This window comes from Dunckerocampus dactyliophorus, chromosome 8, assembly GCF_027744805.1.
Source record: "Dunckerocampus dactyliophorus isolate RoL2022-P2 chromosome 8, RoL_Ddac_1.1, whole genome shotgun sequence".
Taxonomy (NCBI): domain Eukaryota; kingdom Metazoa; phylum Chordata; class Actinopteri; order Syngnathiformes; family Syngnathidae; genus Dunckerocampus; species Dunckerocampus dactyliophorus.
In genome coordinates, this window is record NC_072826.1 from 425,001 (window position 1) to 442,510 (window position 17,510).

A 17,510-nucleotide genomic window follows, 5' to 3' on the forward strand; every position below is an offset into this window, starting at 1 on the left:
AACTCATCCTCTACTCTCACAAAGCACTTATGCAGGGAAAGGTTGGTGCGAACGGCACCCTGGGTAAGCGAACCAGCGGGAACAGCCAGATGCGGATGCAGCGTGCCACAAGACAGAGGACGGACACACAAACACACAGGGAGGAGGGGGACAGGGGTGAGGATCACAATGAAAACAAGCCAAAGCCGTCGTGGGGTCACGGGGCGTCACCAAAAGCCTTCTGAGAGCATGTGGGGGAGGCACGCCAAAAGCAAGCAGGGGCCTCGGGCGATGTGGCACACACACAATGAGATGGAGGCGGCAGCGGCAGTCTCGTGAAGACGCGCTACAGCCTGAACCTACCCGCTGATCTTCTGAGGCCGTCTCTTTTGGAACTCTATTTCGTCCACCGTCCACACAGCCCCTTTTACGTTTTCTACTCGCACAAAACACTTGTGAAGACTAAGATTATGCCGGACTGCATTCTGCAGTTGGTGCAAAAACAAAGAACAAAAAAAAGCTCCATGAGTGAACATCTTGGCATGCGGAACATGACATTGCAGAAAGACAGACCGGGTGAAATTTGAATCCTGCAGACCGTTGAAAAATGATCGGCCAAATAAGCCGTGAGAGCTGCAACAATTAATCAATGCGATGATGATTCAATGTGTCGTTTTTTTCAGTTAAAAATGTAAATGTCAGCCCCTCAAATGTGAATATTTTGGAATTCCCTGAGTCGTCCATGAAAGCAGACCCATTGTCTTTGTGTTTTAGGAAAAACAACACATTCACACACATCAGCTGTGGCTTCGGAAAAAGAATCATCCACTTTTTTTTGCCTCCTTTCTGATATTTTGCAGACCAAACTGAGTGTTTGCTTTCACACTGACTTGGTCCGTCTAGGCCCTAAAGCAGGGGTGCCTGCGAGCTACTGTTAAAATGACCAAGTCCCAACTATAAATATAGACAATATATATGTGTACTATATTTATTAATAAAATACGACTACCTATTTATGTACGTTATACATGCATATCAGGGGTGCATGCGCTTTTTCAGTCAAAATGATCGACTTCTTTCTTGAAACATATATAACATCTAACTTGAAATATTGTAAATATTAATGATTATTATTTCACATTTACACTTTGAAAGTTTACAGGTAATCAATCATAATTATATTCAATATGGCAATATAGATCATTACACCTCATTTCTAGAGTGTTGTGTCCATAACCTGAGTGACGTTCATTAGGACACACAGTTCATGTATTCCATCCAGTTAGCATTTGCTATCAAACATTAGCCATAGACACCAAAGGTTCCAAAGGTTCCCGCAGTGGGCACATTTTCCATTTCATCAGGAAATAATTGTTTAAGAAGCGGACGTGTAGAAAACACTCATTTCTGTAGTGGAGTTCACGATGTCAAGCAATACACTTTTTTTCCAACATAACTATCCGCTACAAGTGGACACATAACTTTTGTTATGGAAATATGCTGAGTTAGTTTATCTGTGATGAGAATAATAAAAATGTAAGTTGTGTAGCTTGAAACGCTGCGGGAGAGCAAGAGTGAATCAGGAGGGGTGCTTAATGTCAGCTGACATCCACAAAGTGACGTTTACGCGATAGGAACCAAACTAGCTAGCTCGCAATCGACGTAACGGGCACCCCTGGCCTAGGCCCCGACCGATTACTCGATTAAAGGACACCACAAGCTACAGATTCATCGACTAAGAAAATAATGGTTAGCGGCGGCCCTGAGTGTCGTATACGTACACGTGAAAGCTACTTTTGGTGAGAGTTGTGGAGTTGTAGGAGCCACAAAACCATGACGAGTTCCACTCACCACAGGTCGTTGTGACTGTAGAGGTAGAAACTAATGTAATACTATGTAATTAGTTATATTTTCATTTATTAATTCATTTATTTGTTATATTTTTTTTTGTAGATGTTATGTTTGTTTTTATGTTTCCCAATATTGACTTCATTCTGATGGACAACATTTTGCTTTTTGCCGTGGTTGTCGTTAAAGGGCTTTACAAATAAAGCTGGAACGGCAGATTTCATTTTTCTAAATTTTTCCTGTGACGTCCTGTTTTTAGATGGTCGTTTTGTTTTGGATTTTGTATCTGTGAGCTCATTGGTGAAAAGTACAAACAAGTAAAAACATTACGCTAAGAACCAGAAGGCCGTTATCATGCATTTTGCTACTGGATATTATTTAAGTGTAGGAAGAAAAACATTACCTTCCACGTCGCTGCATTGCGCCTGAAATATGCAAACATTCGTGTGAACCAGTTGTAGATTTCGTTTAGTGTTAGCTGCTTTTCTGGCGACTCGAGGATTGCCTGAATGAAGAACAGTGACAGAAACAAACATTTCAAATGTTGCTTCCTTCACAAAGAGCTTAATAATTCACAAGAAGGCAGGCAGGTTGTGCGTGTGTGTGTGTGTGTGTGTGTGTGTGTGTGTGTGTGCGTGCGTGCGTTCGTTCTCACAAGAAGACCACAGGACAAAATGGCAGTGAAAAGCGTCCTGGCTCTTTATGCAAGTCTGCTGCACTTTTTATTCAAAATGGCAGATTTGAATACATTTTCTTTTGTGGGTGCAAAATAAAAGGACAGGCAAAAAAAAAAAAACAGTTCTCAGGCAGATTACAGGGCAGCAATTATGGTCGGCTCAGATTAATTCCTGAGATCCCAGATTACTGCGGCCGAGCGGTAATTGAGTGGCATTCTTAAAACAGGTCCGTCCCTACTGTTGTGTGAAATGAATTTGGTTATAATCACTGAAATGCTTCATCAAATGGAATTGTCATCTGCGTGTTCCCCCCCCCAATCTCATATGCGTCCAATCATTTGACTTTAAGTCTAAATGCAATCATTAAAAAAAAGTGATGCAGAAAAACTACAAGGGTTCTTAACTACTGTGAACTCCCAAAGAAGACATGAAGTTGCTCGTGAAGAGAACGTAAGCCCTTACCTGTCTTATTAATGAGGCGTACGTGAAGGGCGGTCGAACGTCTGCATTCATGTAAAATTCTTTGTTCTGACTGAGATCTGCAATGAGAAAACAAACTGGTGTCATGAACGAAACAACAAGCTTCATTACGCTTGTTAATTAGTCATGTGACATGCAGACGACACGTCCTCCGAACCTGCTGGCTAAAAGCCTGACAAGGGGGGTCCAAATTTACAGTTGAGGCGCACTCAAAAAGTCTTAAATAGGGGCGTCACATGATTCAAACGTGACAAGATTTGTCCTTCTGAAAAAAAAAAACAGGATTTTGCCGGCCTCTGTATATTTGCATGTGCATGCGCGTCTGTTTTCCTCGTCTCTCACCTCCAAACGGGCAGGAAAAGAGTTCAGCACCTACACGCCTGTCAGTCATACAGTAGCATTCTCTGTGGGGGAGGCGGGGCTGCTAGCAAACACACAGCAAAAGAGCAGAGCCTCGTGAGGAGCACTGCTGGAATATTAATGAGCAAGGTGAGCCTATAAACTCAAACGAGCAAAACCAGCTTGCATACCCACCCTACACACGGAGATGCAGAGCCTTGACACTCACTGAGACGTTTGGGCGCCAAAGTAAACACAAACGGAACATTGCAAAAATGGTGTGCGCTCACAGAAAGTCATCGCAGAAGAAATGCTGCTCTTTAACGCGGTTGAAAAGCCAGCATTTCAAGAAATGTCGCAAACCTTTGACAGACTGGATGAATTGCCCGTGAGAAAATACATGTCACAGATGCCAGTTCCGCAACTTTACGGAGCAAAAGATGACACTTTGAGGAAAATATTGCATTATTCCGATACATTAACCCTTTAAGCACCAAAGTCGCAAAATTGCAACAAGCAGCATTGCTGAGTTTAACGCCAAATATGACAAATATGACAAATAAGCCTCGTGTAGTTACTACTTTACACCAGGAGATGGCGGACATCTGCAACTTTAATCTGAGCAACATTTGCGGGTGTGTTTCCATGCAAAGTGTAGGAGCTGAATGAGTTTGAACGCCCGCGTACATGGGAGGGGGGGTTGGGAGGGTGGGGGTAGCGGGAATGTAAAAACGCTGAAATAGCGGCAGCCGCGGTAGAATGTGTGGCAGGAAATACACCACAAATAGCAGAGGAGGCAGCAGTGGTGCTCAAGATCCTGTTGGAATTGATGATGATGATAATGATGATGATGGTGGCTGGGTGATGTCATAATATGCAAATACGATGATTCTTTTTTTTTTTTTTTTTTTGTGTCGGGGGTCGGGCGGGGGTTGGCCCGGGGCGGGCCGGGCTCCGCTCCCTGGGGGTTAGGGTTAAGGTTAGGGTTAAAAAAAAAAAAAAAATCTGATGATTCAAGTTACTCCCATCACAGCTATTGATGATTTTTCTCTTATCGTTAACCATTTTCAAGCGACAACCTTTTCAAAGTCATGTCAAAAACGAATAATTTTGTGAAAAAACTCTAAAAGGGTTAATATTTTTATTATTTGTATATTTTATCATAACAGTGGTTTATTTGGGCAGGAAAAAAGGTGTTTTTGCGTTAATTTGCGGCACAACAAACATTTCATAACACACATGCATTGATTTGTGATTCATTGTACTTTTAAAATTCATTTTAAATCTCGTCTTGTCTTGTCCCTGAGGACCCAATCGCGAGGGTTGGGTCTCTCGTGACACCCCTAGTGTTAAATGACAGTGACGTCATCCAAAAACAGGTAAAAAAACAAACAAACGAACAAAAAACAGAAAAGTATAATGTTAGGTTCACAAAAAATAATAAAACCTTGCAGTCACAAACTATTCATGCCAGTGATAACAGTCGTAATGATTGGACACCGCGTGATTTCTAGATATTGATGCATAATTGAAGGTTTTTTTGAGTAATTTGTCCCCTGGCTTCTGGCTTTGCAGCTGGTGTGTGTCACAAGCGAAACAGAAGACGCTCGAGGCGCTTCCCACGGAAATAACGTGTGTGATGGCGGCGGACACCAAACTACTTTTATTGGCTTTCCTGTGAAATTAAGTGTGAGTATTTTGCAAACAGCACACCAACAGTGCACATCTTTTTCCAGGATGCAATTACAGAGACGCTCAATACAACCATCACATTCATGTCAGAGGTCACTGAATCCTCAATAGCCAGGAAGACCAAACCTTATCCAAGATTTGTTTTTATCATCAATGTACCTCGGTAATGGAACAGTTATTTCCATTTCACAACAGTTTAAAATAGATCAGAACATTCTATAGATCCGTGCAGGTCTGGAGGACGTGCCCTGTATGCCAACAGCACATGCCAATACCTGGAGAGATGGGCATGTTGTACTTCTCAGAGTAGCGCCGTCGCATGGGGCCCATGCTGTGGAGGTTGTTCGCCGTGATGACAGAGTGAGTCTGGGACAGGGGTGTGAGCGGCGCTGTGGGTGTGGTGGGGGTCTGGGGCAGGCTCAGCGGAGGAGAGGCTTCAGGAAGGGCCGACTTGGACAATGTGACGCTGGACACCAAGTTGAGCTGCAGGAAAATGCAAACAAACATGAGCTCGGTTAATCCTTGCTGACAATGAGCTTCCTCTCGTAACCCAACGGCCACACGGAAGTGTTAAATGTTTGGAAAAACTGCCGGGAGCACCACGACAGCCCTCCGCTATTCTTCACTGTCAGCCCCCCACCCCTTCTCCTCACCGCCGGGCCCATTAACACCTTCCTGTTTCGGCCGCTTTGTTTCATCTTTTGTGTCTTTGGACAATACCCCCCATCTCATCCTTTCACTGCGAGTACGTTAAATCCTAACCGGAGAGGGAATGAGCGGCCCTTCTTCTCCGTTACGGAGGTGATCTGACGGCGAACAACTCCTGCTTCTGACCTGCGGAAGACGCCACCGCTAAGCGATCACGGCTACAAGGTAAACTCATTAGGGCGAGTGCTCCGAAGGTGCAGCGTGGATTCAAACAGCTGGGGGAGGAGAGGCATGTGCTTGCTGCAGCTAATAATGGGCAGGAGAACTTGTGACGCATCAACGTAGCGCTTCAAATTCAATAGAGGCAAATGAATGCAAGAATGCAGAAAAAAACTCATAAAGAGATAATGCCAAATAAAAAATGTTCACTTTTTTAATGCCAGTCTTATTTTGAGAACAGAGAATGAATATTTGACTTGTTTTTTTAAATCATAAAAATCCACAAAAACCACTACAAATTGCGTTTACAAGGGATTTCGGCTGGTGAGCATGTGCACACACGGCCAGCGGCAAAAGGACTGCTGCTGGAAATCACGTAGGAAATAAATCACACTTTGGACACAATGCTATCAAGTATAACGGCGAGCTGCCGTGTTGACTTCTCTTTGTGAGGATTAGCAGGCTTTGTTTCTCGTTTCATCCATATTCCCCGGCCATAAACACGGAGAGGTTGCAACAATAGGCCAGACAGGCTGGTAATAGCCTGGCCTTTGTTTGTCTCCCCATTTGGACTCACTCCAGCGCCCAGACAAAATGAGACTTCAGACTGAAATTAATTAAATGGTAATTGGTGATCTAATTATACTGGCTTTGACTCGGCAAGCTGCTAAAGAAAATAAACAAAAAGTCCCTCCTCAATTATGTATGGCGGAAAAGGTCAGATTTCTGACAAGAATGCTTAGTGACACGAGCACGTGCGCACACACACGCGCATTAATAATGCGTCACATTTGTTTGGAGGCCCCCACACCTCATCCATCTTGTAAGAATAAAATGAATGGTATTCATTCGATGCTCCGTATGCAGTTTGCTTTAATTAGAACTGAATCTAAGCTTCCAATTGCTGCTTACATGCTTGTTATATAAATGATGACACTGCATGCAACAACACACAAACAAGCAATTACTGGGAGACGCGCAGACTTGACCTGTCCACCAGTCCGGCGCTTGACGGCAAGACTGCATTAGTAACTTCCACAAATACATTTGAATAAGAAAACCCGACTTGAGGTTGTTAGCGCGAGTTGTGCCGTTCTCACAGTGAGAGAGCGAGAGAGACGGAGACGGGAGGTAGTGAAGTCAAGATGCGATCTGCCGCCTCAACCACTTTCAATATACAAATGTCTTTGTGTCACAGCCCACTTTTTTCACTCTAATCTACACAATGAGTGTGCGACACAAGGACAGCTTTAACAGACAGCCTTTTGTTGTATCCAGGCACTCCGTGTTGACTGCTACTGTAGAGACGGGACGCACATGTAGCCCCTGCACATCAATGGGCGTCTGTAAATAAATGATCCAAGCTGCGCAGCGTGATGAGAGCCGGCACTCCTGCTTGTCTATTGTGTGTGTGTGTGTGTGTGCGTGTGTGTGATTTTGAACTCATGCCCTGCAGTGAAATGATCTTTGGCTCTTGGTGCGATGAAAGAAGTGTCATTCACTCGGATCTCAGGTCCCTTCTAAGGCATGACAGAACAGGCCATCCCCTTAAAATGTTGTCGATCTAGGGTCAAGGGTAAGGATTACACACATGCTGCCTTTAGCCAAGGGCATAGAGGTCAAGCTAATACGTGTGCATGTTGTTTAGTATTCCATGTGCAGCCCATTCAAAAGTGCTGGCACCAAAGTAAAACATAGACAGATACTTTATTTATCTCCAATAGAAATTCAGCTTTCCAGCAGCTCGACAAAAGTGTCCTAATAAACGTAATCACTTCAAAATAAAACAATAAAACAATAGGAGAGTTAAGAAAAATAAGAGAATAGAATAAGAATAAATAAATCAGATCACTTCAATTTCAATCACAAATACTAAATAATAATAATAATACACAATGACTTAATACGTGTTTTATCGCGCCCCCTCTGTCGTGTTGAAAAGCTGCATGGCGTGGGGGAGGAGCAGGACAGTGATAGTAATCTGCCATGAAAATGCTCTTCTGTCGGGAGGCGATGCCGTGCGTTGGATGATGCCGCTTGTCCATGAAATTGTAAATTGAACACACCTTCAGTTCTAATTTTAAGCTGGACGTTTTTCCCCTTTTAGATGCGTGTAAATGTCCACCTTCATTATGTTTCATGTCAGCATCAGCAAGATCTTCTATACACTCAACAAAAACATCAACACACTTGTTGCTCCCATTTGTCATGAGATTCTGAGCATTTGATCATTTCTAACTCAATAACTGTCCTAGTTAAACAGCAAATGATTGAGTAGCCTTTTATTGTGGCCAGCCTACGGCACACCTGTGCAATAATAAAGCATCTTGATATGCCACGCCTGTGAGGTGTGTGGATTAAGAATAATGGATGCTGACTGACAGATAAAGACAGCTTGGTGAACAATATTCAAGGGAAGCAGGCCTTTTGTGTACGCAGAAAAAGTTTTACACCTTTGAGTTCAGCTCCTGAAAAACGGGAGCAAAAACTAAACAAAAAAATACAAATGGAACAGTGCCAAATGGTGCGCGCTCACAGAAAGTCATTGCAAAAGAAAGCTGCTCTTTAAAACAGTTAAATAGCCAGCATTTCTAGAAATGCTGCAAATGTTTGACAGACAGTATGAATTTCCCGTGAGAAAAAAACCCAACAATTCCACAACTTTACAGAGTGAAAGATGATATATTAAATAATTTATTGCACTAGTATGATATACTATTACTTAGTAGTATTTCTAGATATGATCATAACAGTGGCTTATTTCAATGTTGACAATATCATCATTTAGTGTTCATTTGTGGCACAACAAACCTGCATTGTTTTGTGACTCGGTCAAATGGAAAAAAAGTTTGCTTCTCCAGTCTTATCTTTTCATCGCACTGAGTAAAAACAAAAGTGCTGAGTGTATTATTATTATTATTATTATGATTAAACGTGCAACTCCATTAAGCTTTGACTTTCACTTTTATTCTCTGCCTTTTTTATTTTGTCATTTTTATGATTGTATTTAGAATATTCTGCAGCAAGGTTCACAAAATGTGAGCTGAAATGTGTCCATTTATTCCATATTTTATAATTCCACCAATAATGTATTATAAACTTTGATAGCTTATCTGATGTCATAATATTTATAACACTTAAGATGCACTAATAATACAGTAAAACTTGCTTTCCCTTGTCTGGTTTTAATATCATTGAGATTTGACTGTTTAGTTCCACGCCAGACAGACTTGTGCTTCTGTCCCACGACGGACATGAAGCGGTTACGAAGTGTGCATCATCCACTTTATCTCTGACACCAAATTGAATCTTGGATGTCAGCAGATGTGGCCCCCAGTGATATTTACTGCTTCCCTGGGGACAACAGCTGTTTGTATTTAGCAGATACAATAAGAAGATGGAGGGACAGATTAATGGATACATGTGTGCCAATTAAGACAAACAAAAGAACCGGGGTGGGGGGGGACGGGAGCGGCTCGCTCACCGGTTGCGGAGTGGCTTTGGGCTCTGTGGATTTGACGTGAAGGTGCGTCATCATCGCCTGCAGACGCTCTTTATCTTTCGCTAGCTGGAAGAGAGGATGACAGACGATAGGATTGAAAATAAATTAGGAATATGCTCACACAATGTTACAAAAAAATAACATCAGAGTGGGGCCGTGTTTGCCAAATAAAATATATGGATATATGATACATTATTACATAGATATATTAGTGAAGGCTACGTTAACATTCAGAAAACATGCCAGACAAATCACAGTTTGAATGTTCAAAACTTTGGGCGGGTAAAAGCTTTCATGAGGCTGAACGCCGCAAGGACGTTTTAACACACATTATTTATTCTTCAAATGCTTGATATCTCATCACTGCACTGTTTGGGAAAAACACCAATTTTTCAACGTTAACTTTGAGCGGGATGGGCACGAGGGCCACGCAGCTCGTGAGGACTGCGAGGTACCACACAGACGTACCGCTTTTGGACAAACGGTGCTGTCAGGAAAAGGAGCCAAATATTGGAACAGCCAACCAAAACCAAGCCTGTGACCATTTGTAGCCTTTTTATGTTCTGTGTTTATTTTTGTCTTTTATTATTGATTGTTTTTACATTGTTTATTGTTTGTTATTTCTCGTTACCTGCCGGGGGACTACAGTTGCACACGAGCAGTCGTGCTATAATCTGGTATTTTTACATCTGTATTGTTTGCAGATGTTCATCAATATACATCATCCCTAGAAAATAAATAAATAAATAAGTACAAAAATAAATAAATAGGGCTTCCAAATGATTACATACAGTATTTGAATCCAATTATTCACAGCCTTCAAGTGAAATAATCACGATTAATCACCACTTGCAACTATGTGTGAAACGTGCCCATTTTTACTGCACTTTACGAACAAAAAGACAAATGAGAAGATTATATTTGGGGGTTAACAGCTCCAAACGAACTCTCCAACCGTGAGCTGCGGTGCGTCGCTTACGTTGGCTCATACGGTGTCGGAATGTTGATGTGTTCCGGTTAGAGTGAAGTTTTAAAAGAGCGTCACACCCTGTGTGCCTGTGTGGGGACACCACACGGTGCTGCCATCCGCCGTCATGACAGAGGCGTGGCTTGACTTCATGCGCATGCGTTAACTACACAAAAAAAATGTTAACGTAATTAATGAAGTAAATTGGCAACCGGGCGCTAGCGTTATTTTTGAATCATTTTTAAAAATGTGACACATCTGGCATGAAATAAATGAAGCGATGGAAGTATTTTATTTGACAAATTCAGCTTTTAACCCGCCACTGCCAAGCACACAAATGTACACCTTCCCGGCCCTTTAAAGCCCCTCTCAGAAAAAGGTGTCATGTCTTTTATCTTCAGCACACACCAGCAGTTCATGGACCTTTTTTCTTTTTGTCTTGCAGAAAATAAAATAAAACGACGGCTCACTGGCGACCAAGTATTAAATAACATGGACTTTAGACAGGCAAATTAATTTAAGTCATTCAAGTTTCTGTCCTATCTGGGATTTTTTGGATTTTATTGTTGGTGCAAAAGAGTCGTAAATAACTTTAAAACGCAGTAATATACAAAATGTAATTATCTTCTCCGCTTAGCTCCGGGCTCCTCGTATATCTTTTTGGCTGTCATGCATTCATAACACATTTTTAATGACTCGTCACTTGCAGATGTGGGGGGGGGGGGGGGGGGGGGGGGGGGGGGGGTGTCTCTCCGGGTGACCCTGTGCCTGAAGTTTGACGCAAAGGCTTTTTTTCAGGGGAGGGCGCAAACAATACCTGCAGCTCCAGCTGTTGTACGACCTGCATTTGCACCCGACACTGGGCGGTGCTCCTGTCATCCAGGGCGTGCTCATTGTTAAGATGCCTGGAAACACACACACACACACACACACACATGCATGTCAGTTTCACTTGCTGCAGCTCGTCTGATGCCACAACAGTCCTGTGAAGTCACTTTTAATGACGACGCGGCCCAGCCGGGTGAAGTAAATACCATGCAGGGATCAAACCTGCGACAAACAAATGCTTGTGCAGCACGCCTGAATGACAGATAAGCGGCATGACTGAAGAGCTGCCGCCTATCTGCAAAATAAGCGGGAGCGCTTTGATTACCCGGGATAGGTGAACGCGGCCATGTTTTCCCCCTTAATTGTGTCATTAAAATTAAAATAGTTGAAATAAAAGGAAGGCAAACAGACCAAGCAAATGGGATCTGTCACAACCTTGAGTTATGGCTATAATTATACACGATCATTTTATCCAGGAAAAGATATTCCCGTGCCTCTACTTTCATAACTAATCTTAATAAGTAGCTCAGCCCGCTCCAGACAAGCTTTTTTTTCCTTTTTCTCTTTTTTCCTGCGATTCATATAAAATGGTGCAGATAAGGTTCACGAGTGAGGGAATATGATTGGAGGAATTTTATCAGCTGCCGCATGAATTACTGTTTGAAAATGCTTATGCAGGGCATTTCATTAATCATTTAATCATAATCCAAGCAGGATGTTTGAACTGATTTCACAAATACCCTTTCATTTCACTACTTCATTATGCTCACTAATGGATCCAATATATTATATATATCAGAAATGATATCACATCTTCGGTGACCATGTAGGTCACTGTCACCAGGCGTGTGTCGGGAGCGCATGTGGCGCGCCGGAAGACGGGACCGAGGTGCGTGTGTGTGTGTGTGTGTGTGTGTGTGTTTCTTCTTTTTTTAAAGCACCTTTTCTGTCATTGGCAGCAAATAAAAAATAGCGCACATCTGTGCTTTAAATGCCACTCCGAGAGTAGAACAGCACACATGCGGAACAAGTGCAGCTCTCCTCTAGAAATGTCACATTTTATTTGGAATCTTTCTAGAAAATATTGAAGCATTCCAACAGTGGTATTAACCCTGTTCAACTGACAGGCATGTCATTTTTTTCCAATTTATTGTGGAAAATAAAAGTAAAACGACTGCACATACTGTAGGCCAAAGTGGATTTGAAACAGGCAAACTACTGTGCCATTATTTTAAAGGGACAGTTCTGATTTTTTGACGTGACATTGCATGACATCCCCACCAGCAGTGTGGTACATCAACAGTGCCTAAACACCCCCCCAACCTGGTACCCTAGGCCCAGGAACACACAAGTAAACAAGATGACCAACAATCCCTTTACATCATTCAATGTAGAGCTGCAACAATGAATTGATTAATCGATTAATCAACTATCCGGTTAATCATTTTGGTATTTAATCCATCGTTTTTGCATGGAAATCTGATTTCAGCTTCTAAAACGTCGCGGCCAAAACCGGTGTTTGTGTTTGCTTCATATTGATTTAGGCCGTCGAGCGCCTGACCGATTACTCGAGTCATCAAAACAAGATTCGATGAATGGACTAAGAAAATAACCGTTAGTTGCAGCCCTCATTCAACATGTGTTTCTGCCCTTTCTGGGTGAGGAGGTTCCTTTTCGGATTGTATTATTTGTGCAAAAGAGTCATAAATAACTTAGAAACCCATGAATGTGCAAAATGTAATCATCTTCTCAACTTAGCTGCGGGCTGTTAATATTTCTTTTTCTGACTGTCTCCTCCTCTACAGGCGCTTGTGCTCGCAATATCGAGGCATCTTTCTAAAACAAAGACATCGACATATTCCTATGGTGGCTTAGCACAGTCCACTGACAGACATCCTGTAATTAGCAAAAAAAATGAAGTAATAATTGAAAATAAATAAATAAATAAATCAATAATTTAAAAAATGAATATCTGAAAGAATATTACTTTAGCACATGCTAGTATTTTATGGAGCTTTTTAAAAATGTATTTCTTGCAAAAAATAAAACTATTATTGAGGTCAATATTTGGGATTTTTTTTATTATTATTTGAAAAATATTACAACAGCACATACTAGTACTTGATGGACCCCTTTTTCATTTATTTTGTTGCCGAAAATACAACTAGAAGTATTTAATGATATTGCATAAAAAAATGAAGAGTAATATTTGGAAAAAAGCAAACCCTAGTATGTGCTTTTCATTAGTGGCGATTCAATGAAGCGGGTCTGGTCAACATTTCAGAACACAGCACAACATTTCAAAGACAAAAATAATAGGTGAAGACGTTTCAACTTCAATTTAACTGGCATGAAGTGAATTTTCAATGAAGGGCGGCCGACGTGAGCGGCTTTGAAATGGACTTGTTCATAGGAGACATATGCCCCGCTTCTTTTCATCCTTTGTTACATTCCACTTTATTTCTTTAATGACATGGAGAGTCACAGTGCATAATTAATAGGAAATGAAATATTCAAATGGCCCTAATGCGGCCTTGAGAGAAGTGTCTGGACACGGGAGGGTGGGGGTGGGGGCGGGGGGTGCGAGAGGGGTATTGGACATCAAGAGAGGACTACGCACGTTGGCGTGTGTCACTTTCGGGACTTCAAATGGAGCTTTTAAAAGCTCTGTGGCAGACTGGCAATGTTGAACGTAAACTGGCACAATAAAACAATAAAACAATAAAACAATAAAACAAGTCACTCAAGACATTCCGCTCATGCAGACATTTTTTAACCTGTCAGTTAGTTTGCTGATCTTTATTTATTTATTTATTTATTTATTCATTTATTTATCTCAGCTGCCCCGCATCTTTAAATTAGAATATACCATTTTCTTATTACAGCTATTAGAGTGATAAATAATTCATGACGAGGCAACGTGTTTGTCAAGCACAATGCGCACAATATTGGTGATCATTTGTGATACAAGCTGTGGTTTTGGCTTGCAGACAGAAGCAGCACTAGAGGGCACTGCAGTGTTTCACTGGCGCTGACCTCTGCGTGGGACACTGAAGACTTGGTTCTTGACCGTCATAAAAACACCGGGCTCCCAACCAACCGCACCTCTCTGGGTGCTGATCCCAAAAACAGGAGCGAGGGATTTGGTGCTTTGTATTTATCAAGAGAGCGCATGTGGGGATGTCATGTTTTCTTTAAAGGATCAAATAAACACACACAGTTTAAATCAACATTGCAGTCCTGCGTTCCTTGTTGCTGTTGGCATGTGGAGCTTCAATCTGGTTGACGTTAAGAGTCCTCCTCACCTTCCTTCTTGTCTGCTTACGCAGTGTGTGTCCTGCTGACTCCACACTGGCACACACCTCCTCACTTCGAGTTTCAACATTTCCTCCGTCCTTTGGAGACTTTGGCCAAAGCATTTTAGCGCACTAAATACATTCTTTGTTATTGTTTTTGATTCTTTCAGAGGCCTGCAGTATCGGTTGCTCGGCTTCATGTGGAAGCGCTTAAGGCTTTGAGCGTTAACGCCTTGGTGAGCGGCTCACACACGGGCCCACTGTCAGACAAAAGCGGCTTTGTGGAGACTCTCCTTCCGTGTTTTCTTAACATGTTCCAAGCGGTTTGAGCAGGCAACTAAAGTAAACAAGATGTTGCCATGATAAAAACACTTGTAAAAACAAACGCAGAGTGCACTCGCACACATTTTCAGGGAAAGCTCTGCTTTGTGCACAGAATTGGATTCCCTTTTCTTCTATAAACAAAAGGGCGAGGTAACGTCAGAAGACAATAAAAGTCCACCATTTCAAGGCAACCTCCCAAAGTCTTTGTGTGAGGATGCTTGGCTCTAATCAACGGTTTCATACAACATGTCTATTAACTATTAAATGACAATGCATGGCGCACTTTGTGTTCACTGGACTCCTGCGCTACAGTTCAATACTTTCCAAACGTTTCACAGTCCCGTACCGCTTTGCACATCTGGCCTGAAGCCATGTACACCCCCTCCTGAACCCTAAAAACACTTAAACCACAATAAGCACACAATGAAGCAGCTTACTGCAGGGTTTCTGATACATGTACTTGATTGTGGCGGTGTGCCACTACAAAATAAAAGCTGCCACACCATAAAAATGTGTTTTTTTGTAAACAATTTTAATTCATATATTGCATGAATGGATATATATGCTACATAGATACATACAGTATAGAGCTTATTATTTACGGACATATTGACCACAATTAGTTTGAAAATCATTTAAAATCTCATAAAAACGTTTCACTTTATTTGGATGAGCAGTCGCCAGTCTGCCTTGCTGGCACTCGTGCATGTGACCGGATACGCGACACGTCTTGTGTTGACTTTCTCTTTGTTTCTTTTTATCGGGAAAATGATCAAGAGCCCATAAAAGGTGGAGTCAATTGACGACAGCTCGTCACGTGCTAAGCCTATCGATGCCCGCGTGTGTCGTCGCTCACGTTTCAACCTCATTCCACTTTCTGCCATTTTTGTTTACGTGCCTGGTTGGCGGCGAGCTCGTTTTTGTCAAGCTACGATCATCATCACAACGTACCTTTTTAAAGTGTCACTTAATCTCGCTGTCTTGTGGTCATGAGAATACTTACGGCTCGTCTTCTAAACACTCGTTGTGTGTGGAAGCTGTGCAGCGGGTGCAGCTTTATCCCGTGATGCTATCGCGGGGGTCTCCAGCAGGTAGCTCACCAAAGAATATTTGCTTCAAGTGTTCTACTCAGACATGACGCCCGCATTTCATGACAAATGAGTCCACTTAGTGGCAATTTAAATGTTGGCGGCGCTCTCAGCAACTTTGTAATGCCCTCGGTTCATGTTGGCTCGTCGTTGAAAAATGTTGAATAGAACATCAAAAATTGCCATTTCTTATTTTTAAAAAAATAATAATTGCAGACGCAGCCGCGGCACGACACGGCTGCGGCAGTCCGCCCTCTCATGCAGCACACCACCTTCAAAAAAATCGTAAGGGAAACCCTGAACTCTGAATTAGTTCTGCAACAATTAATCGATGAATCAATGATTAACTGCTTATCCAATGATGTGTTGCATACAAAAGCACCAAGTGTTTGTGTTTGGTTCATATTGCTTTGGTCCGCCTACGTCCGAAACGATTACCACATTAATTGAAACAACACACTTCACATTAATCGACGAGGAAAATAACCTTAATAAAATCCTCCTTACTCTGAACGATTAATCACCTGCGTATTTATGGATTATGATAGACATTATTAATATATTTATTCCACTTTAATGATTGAAGATGTAATCTATTACTTGAATTATTTAATGATTATTTAAAATAATGAATCATGCTAATCATTGCTTATTATGTAATCATTTTATATTTACATTTTATTCACACTTATTTGTTCATAAAACGCACATAGAACAATAAACAACTTCCTGTCCCTGCACTCTGCAGGCGCTGTTCACATGGTAAGGCATTCAAGTGCACTACGTAACTGTGACTTTTAGGCTTTCAGGCACCAATGCAGTCACGCTATTTTGTATTTTTATTTGCGTACCCCACTTTGGCAACGTAGGCTACGATACAATTGAGTGGGATAAGACGTTCAAAGGTGAGCCGCACTACATGTGTGGATTTATGTCAACTAAGGGGATTCCAAATATTGACAAAGAGTCAAAACTTTCAGCTGTACACCTGTCTGCCTGCGTACGCTTGTTTTCGGATAATGGAATTGTGTCATATCTTGTTTAAAGTGAGACTAATCCGGGGTGACAGTGAGCCATTGATCTGCTGCCACAACGCAGATGGTGCCGGTATGAGCTGGATTAACGTGAAGGCACTGCACGCCGGGTTGATAAGTAAACCTGGGGTTTCTAACACGGGACGGTGATGTACAACAACAACAGTCTGCACCTCGCTGCACACAGACTAAGCTTCTCTGTGCATCACAATACAAAGTCCAACATGGACAGGCACGTGCATGAGGAACACAAACGCAGAGATGGTATGGCGCAAAAAGAAAAGTTAAACACAGAAAAGGTGATTTAAAAGACAGAAATACACCACAAGGAGTAGGAAGCAGTCAAAGACACCAATCCCCAAGGGCAAACATGCCGAGCGCCCAAAGCCATGGAAAAACATCCTACGGTTGTTTGTTTGGGAAAAATGGTCCCCATCACCATGGGAACTGCACTTATCACAGGAATTAGAGGCCCATGGTGTCCTCCAAAGGAGACCCGGTCTCAGTACCCTTGTCAAGAGAGGACCGTCACAGGCACCCACTCAAGAATAACAACTAGCTGGAGCTGTGGTGCGTCTGTGCGGACGCT

The 17,510-nt window shown here is 42.1% G+C and overlaps 1 protein-coding gene across 13 annotated transcripts in view; it reads right to left on the bottom strand.

The window, feature by feature from the left end:
- Nucleotides 1-17,510, bottom strand: part of foxp1b (forkhead box P1b) — a 205,417-nt gene that overhangs the window by 14,707 nt on the left and 173,200 nt on the right. For 11 of the 13 annotated variants that reach the window (XM_054785289.1, XM_054785290.1, XM_054785287.1 and 8 more), the window contains 6 exons: nucleotides 11,169-11,256; nucleotides 9,367-9,450; nucleotides 5,291-5,498; nucleotides 2,967-3,043; nucleotides 2,231-2,332; nucleotides 343-464 (listed from right to left, as the gene is read on the bottom strand). In XM_054785289.1, the coding sequence (XP_054641264.1) occupies nucleotides 343-464; nucleotides 2,231-2,332; nucleotides 2,967-3,043; nucleotides 5,291-5,498; nucleotides 9,367-9,450; nucleotides 11,169-11,256 (681 nt within the window). Of the gene's footprint in view, nucleotides 60-342; nucleotides 465-2,230; nucleotides 2,333-2,966; nucleotides 3,044-5,290; nucleotides 5,499-9,366; nucleotides 9,451-11,168; nucleotides 11,257-17,510 lie in introns of all 13 variants that reach the window. The other 2 variants (XM_054785295.1, XM_054785291.1) reach the window with 2 other exon arrangements.